Here is a 17,580-nt window from a genome sequence, read left to right on the forward strand (position 1 = left end):
CATCCCCATTGATGATGCAAAGATCATTGCCAGAGGCTCAGCAATCTCCTCTGTCACCTCCCACAGTAGCTTGTGGTACATCTCATCACGTCCCGGTGACTTATCCAGCTTGATGATTTCCAAAAGCTCCAGCACATCCTTTTCTTAATATCTACATGCTCAGGCTTTTCAGTCTGCTGCAAGTCATCCGGACAATCACCAAGATCCTTTTCCATACTGAAGTAAAGTATTCATTAAGTACCTCTGCTATTTCCTCCGGTTCCATGCACACCTTCCCACTGTCACACCTGATATGTTCTATTCTTTCATGTCTTAGCCTCTTGCTCTTCACATACTTGTAGAATGCCTTGGGGTTTTTTTTAATCCTGCTCGCCAAGGCCTTCTCATGGCCCTTTCTTCCTATTAGTCTTATAATCTTCTCGATCTCTAACATTACCTAACTGTCTGAACCTTTTGTAAGCTTTTCTTCTTGACTAGATTTATTACAGCCTTTGTACACCACGGTTCCTCTACCCTACCATAACTTTCCTGTCTCATTTGAACGTACCTATGCAGAACTCCACACAAATATCCCCTGAACATTTGCCACATTTCTTCCATACTTTTCCGAGATCATCTGTTTCCAATTTAAGCTTCCAATTTCCCGCCTGATAACCTCATAATTCCCCTTACTCCAACTAACTGCTTTTCTAACTTGTCTGTTCCTCCAATACTATTGTAAAGGAGATAGAATTATGATCACTATCTCCAAAATGCTCTCCCACTGAGAGATCTGACACCTGTCTAGGTTCACTTCCCAATACCAAATCAAGTACAGTCTCTCTTCTTGTAGGCTTCTCTATATATTATGTCAAGAAACCTTCCTGCACACACCTAACAAACTCCACCTCATCTAAACCCTTTGCTCCAGGGAGATGCCAATCAATATTTGGGGAATTAAAATCTCCTATCATGACTACTCTGTTGTTATTATTACACCTTTCCAGGATCTGTTTCCCTATCTGCTCCTCGATATCCCAATATCAGTAAGACCAAAGAGCTGATTGTGACTTCAGAAAGGGTAAGACAAGGGAACATGAACTAATCCTCATTAGAGGGATCAGAATTGGAGAGGATGAGCAATTTCAAGTTCCTGGGTGTCAATATCTCTGAGGATCTAACCCAGTCCCATCATATTGATGTAACTATTAAAGAAGGCAACAGCAAGACAATTTCATTAAAAGTTAGAGGAGATGTGGTATGTCACCTAAAACATTTGGAAACTTCTACAGATATTACATGGAGTGCATTCTGAGAGGCTGCATTCCTGTCTGGTATGGGGGGTGGGGGGCGGCTACTGCACTGGATCATAAGAAGCTACGGGAAGTTGTAAAATTAGTCAGCTCCATCATGCATACTAGCCTCTGTAGCTTCTAAAACATCTTCAAGGAGTCGTGCCTCAGAAAGGCAGTATCCATTATTAAGGACCCCCCACCAGCCAAGGAATGCCTTCTTCACATTGTTGCCATCAGTAAGAAGGTACAGAAGCCTGAGGACACACGCATGGTGATTCAGCAACAGCTTCTTCCCCTCTGCCATTGGATTTCTAAATGGACATTGAACCCCCATGAACACTAACTCACTTTTTTCCTTCTGTTTTTGCACTATTTTTAATTTAACTATTTAATATGCATATACATACTTGATTTATTTTTTCTGATATTTATCATTGTACTGCTGCTGCTAAATTAACAAATTTCACGACATTTTCTGGTGATATTAAACCTGATGCTGATCTGAAACTTTACACTGATTTGGAAATTACATGCTAGCGCTGAATGCAAGTGATGCTAGTTTTAAGATGAAGATCTGTTTTTCTGAAGTTGAACACATTGTTCAACCCAACTAGTCCCCATGACATCATTCTCTAATTGTCTTGTGTGAAGGTGCACGTTTTTAGTGCTATTTTCCATCACAGACGTGGACAGAGCTTTTAGCAAAATTACTTGAAGATCCCACATATATTGAAGAACTCAGACTTGATACTGGGAGCTCTTATCCAGCTCAGTTACACAAGCCATATGGATTCATTTGTTAATAATATTCTAAGATTAATAATTTGTTTTTGAGATTTCTGCATTAGTGTTGTATTAGATGTGCTGTTTATTTGCTGATAGACGGGACAGGAAGGTTATTCAGCCCAACCAATCCATGGTAGCATTGCTGATCTTTTCTAACCTTCTCCGTCCCATCTATCCTCATCCAAGTACATCAGTGTTGCTGTCTGCCCTTTTCTCTTTTATGTACTTACCAGGACTCTACCCCTTAAATAATTCTCTACTCTTCAGTCTAGCAAATAGTAGATTGTTGCCACTGCTTTGGTTTTTTAAAAATAATGTTCTTCGGAACACTGGAAAGAATATTAGTATTCCTTGCGTTTTGTACATGATCTTTGGTAGATTTCAACACTGGATAAATAGAATCATCGAGCACAACAGCATAGAAACAGGGCTTTTGGCCCATCTAGTTCATGCCAAACTGTTATTCTGCCATTGAGCCACACCTGGACCTTAGCACGCCATACCCATCATATCCATGTACCTATCCAAACAACTTTTAAATGTTTCAGTTGAACTTGCATCCATTACTTCCACTGGAAGCTAGTTCCACACTTGAACTACCCTCTGATTAAAAGAAAAGTTCCCCTTAAATATTTCATATTTCCTATTCCACCTTTAACTTATGGCCTTTAGTTCTGGTCTCATCTAATCTTAATAAAAAACCTGCTTACATTTACCTAGTCTATACCCCTCATAATTTTGTATATCTCTGTCAAATGTCCCCTCATTCTCCTTTGCTCCAGTAAATACAGAACTCCTTTATTCAACCTTTCCTTACAACTCAAGTCAACATACTTGTAAATTTTCTGTGTTCTTTTAATCTTATTGATGCCTTTCCTGTAGGCAGGTTTCCAGAACTGCACACAATTCTCCATATTTAGCCATGCCAGCATCTTATTCAACTTAACATAACATCCCAACTTTGTACTCAGTGCTCTGATGTATGAAGGCCAGTGTGGCAAAAGTTCTCTTTACGACCATATCTACCTGTGATGCCAATTTATATATTCCCAGATCCCCCCTCTCTTCTGCACTCCGCAGTGCCCTAGCTTTTACTATGTATGTCCTACCCTGGTTTATCCTCTCCAGATACAATGCCTCAAACTTGTCTGCATTAAATTCCATCTGCCGCTTCTCAGCCCATTTTTCCAATAGGTCAGATCCTGCTGCAAGCAATGGTAGCCTTACTCACTGTCCACTACACACCCAGTCTTGGTGTCATCTGTGAATTTTCCTGATCAGGTTCAACATGTCAGATCGTTGATATAGATGAAAACAACGTCAGATCCGGCACTGATTCCTGCAGCACACCACAGACCTCCAGTCAGAGAGGTAACCATCTGCTTCCACTGTACCTTCTTCCACAAAGCCAACTTCATCTTCAATGCCAATCTACTGAAATTTCTGGAACAGCCTCCCATGCAGGACTTTGTCAGAGGCCTTGCTAAAGTCCATGTAGACAACATCCACTGCCTTGCGTTCATCAGCTTTCCCAATTAACTCCTTGAAAAACTCGATAAGATTGGTTAAATATGACCACTCTCAAAACAATGTTGACTATCCCTTAACGGCTTCATCTGTCCAAATACTTGAATATTCTTTCCTTTGGAATACGTTTTAATGATTACTGATGTCTCTAGCTTATAATTTCCCAGCTTATTTGAGAGCCTTTCTTGAACAAAGGAACAACATTAGCTATCCACATGTCCTCTGGCACCTTGCCTGCCAGGGCCTCTACAATTTTTGCAGTAGCCTCCCATGAGGTCCGAAGGATTATCTTGTCAGGCCCTGGGACTTATCCACACTAATTTGCCTCGGGACAGCAATCACCTCCTCTGTAATCTGGATATGGTCTATGACCTCACTACTGTTTTGCCCAAATTCTTTAGACTGCATCCATCTCCCAAATAAATACAGATGCAAAAAAATCCATTTAAGATCTCCCTTATTTCTTTCGGCTCCATGCGTAGATGACCAAGCTGATATTCAAGTGGACCAAGTTTGTCCTTTACTATCCTTTTTTTTTGGGTAGCAAGGTGGGGATCTGTCTCTACAAAAGGAAGTGTGAGATGCTCCTTCCCTTCACTAGCCTGCAGGTTACCCTTGGGTAAGGTGTGCCACCTGTGTAGCTCCCTGATCAGAATCATGTGATGCCATGGAAGCAGGTGGTGGATGGTCATATGAGTTGGTGTGTATCACAAGCTCTGGTTATGTGACCACTGCAGGCAGACAATCACTGAGGAGTGTTGATGGTGGCTGGGGTCACCTGTTTTTACACTACCCAGAAGAAAGCAATGGCAAACCACTTGTGTCAAAAAATTTGCCATGAACAAGTGATCATAGACTATGATCACTCACGTCAAATGACATGGCACATAATGATGATGATGACTATCCTTTTACTGTTTATATTTGGTGAAGTGCTTGGGATTTTCCTTCACCTTGTGTGCCAGAGCAACTTCATGCCTTCTTTTAGCTCTCCTGATTTACTTTTTGAATGTTCTCTTGCATTTCTTATACTCAAGTACCTCATTTGTTCCTGCCTGACTGTATGCAATGCACCAGTTCTTTCTTGACCAGGGTTTTAAAACTCCAAGTAAACCTAGGTTCCCTTAACCTGCCTTTTATTGTAACAGGAGTATGCAAGTTCTGTACTCTTGAAAGTTCACTTTTTTTAAGGCCTCACACTTAGCAAGCACATCTTTGCCAGAAAGGAATTTATCTGAAACTACACATACCAGATCCTTTCTGTTGCCATAAACAATGGTCGTTCTCCAATATAGATTCTCAACCCAACAACCTGTCCTGTTCTTCTCCATAATTATCTTAAAACCAATGAAATTATAATCACTAAATCCGAAGTTTCTCGACACGTACCATAAGACATAGGAACAGAATTAGGCCATCTGGCCCATCAGGTTTACACCATTATATCATGACTGATCCTTTTTTTTTTCTTCTCAACCGAGTTCCCAGCCTTCTCTCCGTAACCTTTGATGCCATGTCAAGCCAAGAACCTATCAGTCTCTACCTTAAACACACCCAACAATGTGGCCTCTAGCAGCACATGGCAACAAATTCACCACCTTTTGGCAAAATAAATTTCTTTGCATCTCTGTTTTGAAAGGGCACCCCCCCCCCCACCCCCCGTCCTGAGGCTGTGCCCTCTTGTCCTAGACTCTCCCACCATGGGAAACATCCTTTCCACATTTACTCTGTCTGGGCCTTCCAACATTCAAAAGGTTTCAATGAAATTTCACCCCCACCCGCCCTGCTCATCCTTCCGAATTCCATTGAGTACAGACCCAGAGTCATCAAATGTTCCTTGTATGATAACTCTTTCATTCCTGGAATCATCATTGTGAACCTCCTCTGGACCCTCTCCAATTCCAGCACCACTTTTCTAAGATGAGGGGGCCCAAAACTGTTCATAATACTCAAGGTGAGGCTTCACCAATGCCTTATAAAGCCTCAGCATCACATCCTTGCTCTTGTATTCTAGACCTCTTGAAATGAATGCTAACAAGGCATTTGCCTTCCTGACCACTGACTCGACCTGCATGTTAATCTTTAGGGTGTTCTGCACAAGTCCCTTTGCATTCCAGTTGACTCCCCGTTTAGAAAATAGTCCACACGTTTTTTTCTACTATCAAAGTGCACTTTTCCAACATTGTATTTGCCACTTTCTTGCCCATTCTCCTAATCCATCTAAGCCTTTCTGCATCTACCTGACTCCTGAACACTACCTGCCCCTCCACCAATCTTTGTATCACCTGCAAACTTAGCAACAAAGCCATCTATTCCATTATCTCAATCATTTATATACAGCAAAAAAAAGTGGTCCTAACACTAAAACCTGTGGAACACCACCAGTCACTGGCAGCCAACCAGAAAAGGATCCTTTTATTCCCACTGGATGCCTCATAGCAATCAGACAATGTTCTAACCATGTTAGTAACTTTTCCTCTAATACCATGAGTTCATAATTTGGTAAGCAGCCTGATGTGTGCACCTTGTCAAAGGCCATCTGTAAGTCCAAATATACAACATCCACTGAATCCCCTTTATCTATCCTACTTGTTATCTCCTCAAAGAATTCCAACAGGTTCGTCAGGTAGGATTTTCCCTTAAGAAAATCATGCTGACTTCCCCTACAACCAACCTCCACTGGGAGACACCTCGCTCTCCATCCAGCCTGCTGGCAGTTGCTGACCAGTCCTGTGTACTTTGAGAGCTTCCTTTCAAAGACCTCTTCCAAGCTATCTTCCCATGGGACTGTCAGCTCCAGTATCACCACCTGCTTAGTGGATTTAGACACAAGGACAATGTCTGGTCGCAGGGATATGGTTGGGGAACTTCAGCAATAATAGTCTGGGCAGTATATTCATTTTAATAGATACAATCATTGAACTGAGACTAAAAAAAGGAATTAGTTTCCATCTTGTTATATCTTCCTTAATTTTTTTATATGTAGCCTGATAATTGCATTCTGATAATTTTGCCAAGTCTTTTAGCATAATGATGCCCAAATATTTGAAAGACTGTGTTTGCCATGCCCAGGGATATCTACTTTCAATTTCTCTTGGTGAGCTATAGTTATATGAAAGTAATTGGGTTTTACCTACGTTGATCCTGTATCCTGATAATTGACCATATTGTTCAAAGGATTGCGTACAGGTCAATTTATGCTCTGTCCCTTTAATAGTAATTCCCCTGATATCTTCATTTTGTCTGATGTATTGAGCTAATGGTTCCAGTTATAATGCGAAGAGTAGCGGTGACCATGCACAATCCTGTCTCGTGCCCCTTTCTAGGGTTAAACTATTTGATAAATATGCATTGATTTTAATCCTAGCAGTAGGGTTGTCATATAGTGCCTGTATAGTTTTAATAATTGTATCATGGAAGCCAAATCTATGTAAAGCTCCAATTCACCGAATCAAATGTCTTTTCAGTGTCCATGCTTATTACTATTGCTTAATATGATCCGTAATGTGAAGTGTCCTTTATATATTGTCTTGTGTTTGGCGTTGTATAAAACCTGTCTGATCGTTATATATCAATATGGGTAGAAACTCTTCTAATCGTTTGGCCATGATGGAGATAAATAACCTATAATCTACATTAAGATCAGATATTGGTCTAAATGACCCACATTCCATTTTATCCTTGCCTTCTTTCGGTATAGCTGAGATTATCACTTCCTTCCAACTGGGTGCCTTCTTTAGAGCCCAGTTCAGTGTGGGGAGTAAGACAGGAATCAACTCATTTAAAAATTCTTTGTACCACTCTGCCATATACCCATCTGATCCTGGTGACTTGCTTAATTTAAGCCTACTAATTGCAGCTCTTAGTTCAACTTCAGTTATGTCAGCAGTCATTGTTCTATTTTGTTCTTCGCTTAAAGTGGGTAACTAGAGAATTCAGGAAGGTGTCAATTTGGGTTATGCTTCTCCTGGAACTTTGGAATATTGAGTTTTATAACACACTTCAAAAGCTTCTTGGATTTCACTTAGTTTATTTCTGTTCTTGGATCCCTAATTCTATGAATTGTATTTTCTGCTATCTTTACTTTTCAGTTTCCACGCCAATATTTTCATAGACTTGGATCCACTTTCATAATATCTCTGTTTCAGAAACATTAAATTTTTCCTGATTTCTTGCGTAGCCAAACTTTATTTTTTTTCTTATATGAAGATCCTTCAGAGTATCCCATAGAATGGGAGGTGAAACCTCTTCATTATCATTGAATTCTAAGTAGAGATCAATTTCTTTTTTTAATTTATTCCTTAAAGTACGGATCATTGAGTAGACTTGAATTTAGTTTCCAAATAGTATTCTTTGGTTGTAGGTCAAAATCAACAGATAAATATTTAGGTGCATGGTCACTTACATCTATTGTCCCAACTCCACAGGTGTTTATTTTGTCTTTGTTTTTAACAAATGTTATGAAATAGTCTATTCTAGTATATACAGAATGGGGGGGGGGTGGCAGAACAATGTGTGTAATCCCTTCTGTTGGGGAAAAGGTCCACTCCATATATCAATTAAACCAACATCCTCAAAAAGTGTATTAACTTTCTTATGTAAAGATTTTGTTTCATAGGTTTTTTAATTGGAAGAGTCTAACTTTGGTTGTAATTTTAAATTTACGTCTCCCCCACATATCAGGAGACCTATTTCCGTTACCATAATATTAGTAATTTTCTAAAAGATATCACTTCCTGGGGGTGTATATATATTCAATAGAGTAACTAAATTTCCGTCTATATACCCGCTTACCAGAATATATCTGCCCTCCTTATCTCCTATTTCGAATACTTTTTCAAAATTTAGCTTGCCTGAGATAAGAATAGCAGCTCCTCTCCTATGTCCTGATTTATATGAGGAGAAAAACAAATCAGTGAAACCCATTCTCTTTAGTTTTCCATGCTCATTATCACTTAAGTGAGTTTCCTGTAAATATACTATATTGGCTTGTTCTTTTTTCAGTTTGGTTAGAAATTTACTGCATTTGGACTTGACAGCCCATTGACATTAGAAGAAATGAATTTTACTTTGTTGAAAGATCATTTCTAATGCCACAGCAATCCCTAACGCTACCTATGTAGATGAGTGTGTGCCTACAAAGACTTACTGTACATTCCCAAACCAAAAGCAGTGGATGAGCCAGGGCGTACGTCATCAGCTGAAGGCTCGATCTGTGGCTTTCAAGTCTGACGACCCAGGCCTGTACCAGAAAACCAGGTATGATTTGCGAAGAGCTATTTCAAGGGTGAAGAGACAATTTCGAATGAGGTTGGAGACGACATCGGATATACGACAGCTCTGGTAGGGTTTGCAAGATATTGCTTCCTACAAATCAAAACCCAATAGCATCATTGGCAGCGATGCTTCACTACTGGATGAACTCAACACCTTCTATGCCCCCTTTGAAAGGGAGAATATAAATACATCTGTGAAGATCCCTGCTGTACCTGATGACCCTGTTACCTCTGTTTCAGAGCCCGATGTTAGGCTGTCTGTAAAGAGAGTGAACCCTCATAAGGCAGAAGGTCCCGATGGGGTACCTTGTAAGGCTCTGAAAACTTGTGCCAACCAACTGGTGGGAGTATTCAAGAACATTTTCAACCTCTCACTGCTATAGTTCATCGACTATAGCTCAGCATTTAATACTGTTATTCCCCCAATCCTGATTGAGAAGTTACAGGACCTGGGCCTCTGTACCTCCCCTACAGTTGGATCCTCATCTTCGTAAACAGAAGACCACAATCTGTGCAGATTGTTGATAACATTTCTTCATCCTTGACGATCAACCACCTCGGGTGTGTGCTTAGCCCATTGCTCTACTCTCACTATACCCATGACTATGTGGCTAGGCATAGCTCAAATACTCATGATACAATCATTGTTGGTAGAATCGCAGGTGGTGACGAGAGGCATGCAAGTGTGAGGTATACCAACTAGTGGAGTGGTGTTGCAGCAACAACCTTGCACTCAACATCAGTAAGATGAAAACTGATTGTGGACGTCAGGAAGGGTAAGACGAAGGAACACATACCAATCCTCAGTGAGGGATCAGAAGTGAAGACAGTGAACAGTTTCAAGTTCCTGGGTGTCAAGATCTCTGAGGATCTAACCTGGTCCCAACATATCGATGTAGTTATAAAGAAGGCAAGACAGCAACTATACTTGGGAGTTTGAAGAGATCTGGTATGTCAACAAATACACTCAAAAACTTCTATAGATGTACCGTGGAGAGCATTCTGACAGGCTGCATCACTGTCTGGTATGGTGGGGGGGCAGGGTTGGGCAGCTGCTGCAGAGGATTGTAAATTTAGTTGGCTATATCTTGGGTATTAGCCAACAAAGTATCCAGGACATCTTCAAAGAGTGGTGACTCAGAAAGGCAGCGTCCATTATTAAGGACCTCCAGCACCCAGGGCATGTCCTTTTCTTCACTGTTACCATCAGGTAGGAAGTACAGAAGCCTGAAGGCACACACTCAGCAATTCAGGAACAGCTTCTTGCCCTCTGCCATCTAATTTCTAAATGGACATTTTACCCTTGGATACTACCTCACTTTTTTTTAATATATATATTACTTCTGTGTGTTTTTTTTTACACGATTTTGAATCTATTCAATATACATACACTGTAATTTTACTAATTATTATTATTTTCTATTATATCATGTACTGTATTGAACTGCTGGTGCTAAGTTAACAAACTTCATGACACATGCCAGTAATAATAAACCTGATTCTGATTTCAGAACGTTAGGGTGCAGTTCATCTGGTCCGGTAATGAGTTGAGTACTTTAGGTCTTTCAACTGCTTGAGTACCTTCTCTCTTGTTATAGTAACTGCACCCACTTCTCCTCCTTCACACACTGCAACATTAGGCATACTGCTAATGTCTTCCACAGTGAAGGCTGTGTTCATCAGCTATCTCCTTGTCCCCCGTTATTATTTCTCCTGGCTCATTTTTTATCGGTCCTATACCCACTCCCATTATTCTTTTATTTTTTAACATACTTGAAAAAACTTTTACTATCCACTTTGATATTATTTGCTAGCTTGCTTTCATATTTCATCTTTGCCCTTCTGATGATTTTTTTTAGTTCTCTGTGTAGGTTTTTAAAAACTTCCCAGATCTCTATCTTCCCACTAATTTTTGCTATATTGTATGCCCTTTCTTTTGCTCTTTACAATAGCTTTGACTTTCCTTGTTAGCCACAGTTGTACTATTTTAGCATTTGAATATTCATTTTTGGAATACATATATCCTGCACATTCCTCCTTTTTCCCAGAAACGCACCCCATTGCTGCACTGCTGGCATCCTTGCCAGCAGCTCTTTTCAAATTACCTTGTCCAAGTATTCTCTCATAACACAGTAATTTCCTGTACTCCACTGAAAAGCTGCTGCATCATACTTCCTTCCTATCAAATTTCAAGTTGAACTCACTGGTCCCTAAGGGTTCTTATACCTTCAGCTCCCTAATTGCCTCCAGTTCATTACATCAGTGGTCCCGAACCACCAGTCAGTGGCCCGATGGTTGGGGACCGCTGCATTACATAACATCCAATCCAGTATAGCAGATCCCCTCATGGGCTCAACTACAAATAGCTCTAAAAAGCCATCTGTTAGGTGTTCAACAAACTCACTGTCTCGTGAGATCCATTACCAACCTGATTTTCCCTTTCGACCTGCATGTTAAAATCTCCCATGACTACCATAACATTGCTGTTTTGACACACCTTTTCTATTTCCTGTTGTAATTTGTGGTCCACATCACAGATACTGTTTGGAGGCCTGTGTATAACTACCATTAACATCCTTTTACATCTTCCAATCCTATGTCACATCCTTATACTGATTTGATGCCATTTTTTGCCAGTAGAGCCACACTGCCCCCTTTCTCTACTTTCCTATCCCTCTGATATAACATGTAACCTTGGACATTCAGCTCCAAACTTCATCCATCCTTCAGCCACCATTCAGTGATGGCTACACCATCATAAGACTATAAGATACAGGAGCAGAAGTGGGCCATTCAGCCCATCGAGTCTGCTTTGCCATTCAATTATAGCTGATCCAATACTTCCAGTCATCCTCACTCCCCTGCCTTTTTCCCATTCCCTTTGATGCCCTGGCTAATCAAGAACCTATCTATCTCTGCCTTAAATGCACCCCAATGTCTTGGCCTCCACAGCTGCTTGTGGCAATAAATTCCACAGATTTACCACCCTCTGACTAAAGTAATTTCTCCACATCTCTGTTCAAAGTGGACGCCCTTCAATCCTGAAGTTGTGCCCTCTTGTCCTAGACTCCCCTACCATGGGAAGTAACTTTGCCATATTTAATCTGTTCAGGCCTTCTAACATATGAAATGTTTCTATGAGATCTCCTGTCATTCTGAACTCTAGGAAATTCAGCCCAAGAGCTACCAGACTTTCCTCATACGGTAACCCTTTAATTCCTGGAATCATTCATGCGAATCTTCGCTGAACCCTCTCCAATGTCAGTATATCCTTTCTAAAATAAGGAGCACAGAATTGCACACAATATAGGTGGCCCCCGCTTTTCGAACGTTCAATTTACGACAACTGGCTGTTACTAAAGACTTACATTAATACCTGTTTTCGCTAACCAAAGAGGATTTTCGCTTTTACGAAAAAAAAGATGCCTACTTTATACATGTGTTTACCCCGAGAAAGACTACAATGACAGTGAAGCCTTGTGCAAGCAGTTGTTTGCGCATGCGTGTATGTGCGTACATATATGTGTATGTGCCAATCTTTTTTCTCCAAATCGATTTTGGCTCGCTGCCTTCCTGAGTTTGATAAGTGAAACTACACTGTACCTACAATATTTCTACTTTATATAGGGTGTAAATTTATCATATAATTCCTGCTTTTACTATATGTCAGTGATATTTTAGGTTTTATGTGTTATTTGCTTTGATTTGGTAGGTTATTTTTTGGGGTCTGGTAACACTCAAAAATTGTTCCCATATAAATTAATGGTAATTGTTACTTCGCTTTACAACATTTCGGATTACAAACAGTTTAATAGGAACGCTCTACTTTCAGATTGCAGGGGAAACCTGTACTCCAAGAGTGGTCTCACGAGTGCCTTATAGAATCTCAACATTATATCCCTGTTCTTGTATTCTTTACCTCTAGAAATGAATGCCAATATTGCATTCGCTGCCTTCACCACTGACTCAACCTAGAGGTTAACCTTTAGGGTATCCTGCACAAGGACTCCCAAGTCCCTTTGCATTTCTGCATTTTGAATTCTCTCCCCATATAAATAATAGTCTGCCTGTTTACTTCTTCCACCAAAGTGCATGATCATACACTTTCCAACATTGTATTTCATTTGCCACTTTGCCCATTCCCCTAAACTATCTAAGTCTCTCTGCAGGCTCTCTGTTTCCTCAACACTATTCGCTCCTCCACTTACCTTTGTATCATTGGCAAATTTAGCCACAAATCCATTAATCCCACAGTCCAAATCATTGACATACATCAGAAAAAGCAGTGGTCCCAACACTGACCCCCGTAGAAGTCCACTGGTAACCGGCCGTCAGCCAGAATAGGATCCCTTTATTCCCACTCTCTGTTTTCTGCCAATCAGCCAGTGCTCCACCCATACAAGTAACTTACCTGTTTCTTATCTGGCTAAGCAGCCTCATGTGTGGCACCTTGTCAAAGGCCTTATGAAAATTCAAGTACAGCAAATCTACTACATCTCCTTTGTCTACCTTGCTTGTAATTTCCTCAAAGAATTGCAGTAGGTTAGTCAGGCAGGATTTTCCTTTCAGGAAACCATGCTGGCTTTGGCCTATCTTGTCATATGCCTCCAGGTATTCTGTAATCTCATCCCTAACAATCAATTCTAACAATTTCCCAACCACTGATATCAGGCTAACAGGTCTATAGTTTCCTTTCTACTGCCCCCCACCCTTCTTAAACAGCGGAGAAATATTAGCAATTTTCCATTCACCCGGTACAATGCCAGAATCTATCAATTCTTGAAAAATCATTGTTAATACCTCTACAATCTTTGCACCGACTTCCTTCAGAACCTGGGGGTGCATTCAGTCAGGTCCAGGAGATTTATCTGCCCTCAGACCATTAAGCTTCTGAGCACCTTCTCAGTCGTAATTTTCACTGCACATACTTCACTTTCCCTGACACTTTTGAATGTCTGGTGTACTGCAGATGTCTTCCACTGTGAACACTGATGCAAAATACGCATTCAGTTCCTCTGCCATTTTCTGCATCTCTCATTACAACATCTCCAACATCATTTTCTATTGATTCTATATCTACCCTCAACTCTCATTTATCCCTTATATACTTCAAAAAGCTTTTAGTATCTTCTTTGATATTAGTCACCAGTTTCCTTTCATAATTCATCTTTTCCTTCCTGTTGACCACCTTAGTTCCCTTCTTTAGGTTTTTAAAAGCTTCCCACTGGCTCTGGCTTCCTTGTATGCCCTCTCTGTTGCTTTTAATTTGGCTCTCACTTCACTTGTCAGCCATGGTAGTGTCCTGTTACCATTCAAAAATTTCTTCTTATTTGGAATATATCTGTCTTGCACTCCTCTCATTTTTTGCTGAAGCTCCAGCCACTGCTGCTCTGTTGTCCTTCCTGCTAGTGGTCCTTTCCAATCAACCTTGGCCAGTTCCCCTCTCATGTCATTGTAATTTCCCCTCTCATGCCATTGTAAGATCCAGTACTGGCCTGGTTTTCCCAATCCACTTTCATGTTAAAATCCCCAACACTTACCATGACTTGCCCTTCTGACAGGCCTTTTCTCTCTCCTGCTGTTTGGAGGCCTGAATACAACTGCCATTAGAGTGCTTTTACCCTTTCCATTTCTTAATTCAACCCATAGAGACCCTACACCTTCCAATCCTACTTCATCCCTTTCTAATGATTTAATATTATTTCTTATATACAGGGTACACCACCCCCTCTACCTACTAACCTATCTTTCCGATACACCATATACCCTTGGGTGTTCAACTCCCAGTGGCAGCCATCCTTTAGCCAAGTTTCAGAGATGGCCACAACATCATACTTGCCAATCTGTAGCTGAATTTCAAGATCATCCATTTTATTTCTTATGCTGCGTGCATTCAAATGCAACACTTTCAGTCCAGTATTTACTGTTTTAAGTGCACCACACCTCCAGTATTTGTTGCTTTCTGTTTTAACTGCACCATGCCTCTATTGCCCTGCAACTCATCCCACTGGCTGTGATTGTGCCTTGTCTCCTGCCTGTCCTTTCTATCATCTCTGTTGCACTCTATCTTTGATTTATTTCGGTTTTCCCCTTCCCCTTCCCTTTCCCAACGTCATACCTGGCAATCTTTAATAGTGCAACAAGATCATCCACCTTATTTCTTAAACTACACACATTTAGATAGAACACCTTGAGCACTGTATTTACTGTCCTTTCTGATTCTGCATCCCTAATATTTTGATACTTAGCCTGATGGCTGCAACTAAATCCTATCACCTGCCTGCCCTTCCTGGCAGTCTGACTGCACACTATCTTTCATTTTTTACTATGCATCCTATTCTGAGTCCCTTCACTCCGGTTCCCACCCACCCCCATGCCAAATTAGTTTAAACCCTCCCCAGCAGCTCTAACAAACCTTCTGCCACCTGCCCAGCCTACTTCCCTAATAAGAGTTTGGGACCTCTACACTTTTTCCAATGTCCTAAGACTTTCCAAGTCATCTCTTCTGAAGAAGAGTCTATAGCATTTGATTCTTTCCCCCTAAACTAACTATTCCCCACCCATTTTTGACTATTTCCATTTCTTCAGGGCTGATTTCACATAATTAATTTCAGATGTCTACTTTAGTCCTATGAAAAGTAATATTCGCTTTCCAGAAGAGGGGGAATAAACTCGTTTAAAACTGTTTGATTTCATGAAGCACTTCCCCTTTAGTCAACAACTTGCAAAAATATTTTTGGACATTGTAGGAAAAACCTCAAAATCTTACCCTGCTACCAATGAAATTTGTACTACCTAGAAATACACACTGCCTATAAGCAAATAAATTAATAATGTAGCTAACACCAAGTTAACAATTTCATTAAACATGCTGTTTCTGAGGTTACTTCCAGAGTTGATTAAAATTTTAAGTCAAAGTAAGCAGCCTGAACTCAAGTTGAACTCAGAGTCAGTACAGTACTTTTAATATGTTTGGATGTCTGATGCAGTAGCTTATCAGCTATCAATTAACTGTTCAGTTCACTTTTACCTATTTTATACTTTCCAGATGGATACATTTGCTCACCAGTGCTGGATATTCAAGAACAAAGCAATAATTGGCCCTCATGTTACTGAAGATTTAAAACTGATGTTCCTTCCACGCCAGGCTGGTGTTTTTCAGTGTGTGCTATCAATCTCATCATATCCAGTCTCAGCAGATGCCCATACAATTGCCAGAGCAGAAGCACTTGCGGTCAGAGTGGTGGTTACAGCTGTGGCAGAAAATCCATTCGTTGAGGTGAAGTGCATTCAATTAATTCATTCCAATGTTTCACACACCACTAGCAATATCCTTTAATTCTGTGATCTTCTGAACTTTTCCACCTTTAATGTTTTGCACAATGAATTGTTTCGATTGCCTGAGATGTTTTTCTGAAAGTCTTGTGTACTGGCTTATCACTTCACTTGATTATTAGTATTGCTAATTCCCTTCAAGATTGCTCAGAAGAAATGGTTCTGCTGTGTAACAGCTGATCTTGTCCAAAATCAAACTTAACTTCATGGCATGCTGAGATGTTACAATATATGGAGTGAAATCTGATCATCTGTTTGTTACTGAAATTTTATATTTTCTGTACTGAAAGAGATTATTGTATGTTGAATTGAATTGCTGTGATGATGATTGCAAAGTTCAATGTCCTCAGTTGTCTTTGATCAAACATTTTGACCAAAATCTTGCATTTTTTTTAAGAGTGTGTAATTGATGTACTGGTAGGTGTATTAAAAGTAACAACCCACAAACATCAAACATCTTCTACTGAAAGGTTTGGACCCAAAATATCAAGATCCAATCAGTGGAAGACTTCACTGTCACTTAGCTATCATTGCCTAAGAGCTAAATGAAGCAGCACATCAACTTTTTTAAGTAACCACCTGCCATGCCAGTCACTATGTGGCCTACATAGAATTTGTTCATCCACCTCAGAATCATAGAAGTGGAAGAGAGGCATATCACACTTAACTCTAAGAAACTGCTTAAAAGAAATATTGTATTTGGGTACCTGACAGCATGAATGTGTTCTAAAAATGTTAATTTGCTGAGATCTTTGCACTAAGGATTAGGAGGAGTTTGAGGATAAGGAAACAAATTGAAAAGCAGATAAATATTGAACCTTGGCTTGACCAACTTGATTCCCCCAGTAAAATTATTGCTTATATATTTTAGAAAATATATGAAGACACAGGAGAAATTGTGTTAGGCTTTATAAATGTAAAGCCTGAGTTCTAAGGTTATACCAATAGAGAAGGAATAAAAACTATGTCCTTTCACCTGAAAAGAGGAAGTCATGTGAGACTTGGGTGTATAAAACATTTAAGATACTGGAAGATTTTGAAAAAGTAAACACAAATGATTTCCTTTCAATTATAAGCATAATGAGAGGCTGAGAGTAAGATACAAAGGGTACAGCTGGAATTTGGTAAAAACTTACTCAAAGTATGTAGTTTATGTGAATGGAACTGCTCGAATAAGCTACAAGTACTGTTGGTGCCATATGATCCGTATAAGTTGTGTATTCTGTCTGGAATATTTAAAAGTATGATTGAAATGCTCTTTGGATGCAGGAAAAGTGATGGTGTTTAATGATGGTTTGCAGCACACATGAAATTGATCAGATTGCTTGTTTTTAAGGTTGAGATATGCGAGCATTAAAGATAGTTAAGGAAAGACCCTGCAT

At 40.0% G+C, this 17,580-nt stretch overlaps 1 protein-coding gene across 4 annotated transcripts in view; it reads left to right on the plus strand.

Annotated features, from left to right (window-relative positions):
- cep192 (centrosomal protein 192) overlaps window positions 1-17,580 on the plus strand; it is a 200,383-nt gene that overhangs the window by 97,122 nt on the left and 85,681 nt on the right. For all 4 annotated transcript variants that reach the window (XM_073046717.1, XM_073046708.1, XM_073046697.1 and 1 more), the window contains one exon: window positions 15,912-16,142. In XM_073046717.1, the coding sequence (XP_072902818.1) occupies window positions 15,912-16,142 (231 nt within the window). The remainder of the gene's footprint in view (window positions 1-15,911; window positions 16,143-17,580) is intronic.

The sequence above is a fragment of the Hemitrygon akajei genome, chromosome 1, assembly GCF_048418815.1.
Source record: "Hemitrygon akajei chromosome 1, sHemAka1.3, whole genome shotgun sequence".
NCBI classification, from domain to species: domain Eukaryota; kingdom Metazoa; phylum Chordata; class Chondrichthyes; order Myliobatiformes; family Dasyatidae; genus Hemitrygon; species Hemitrygon akajei.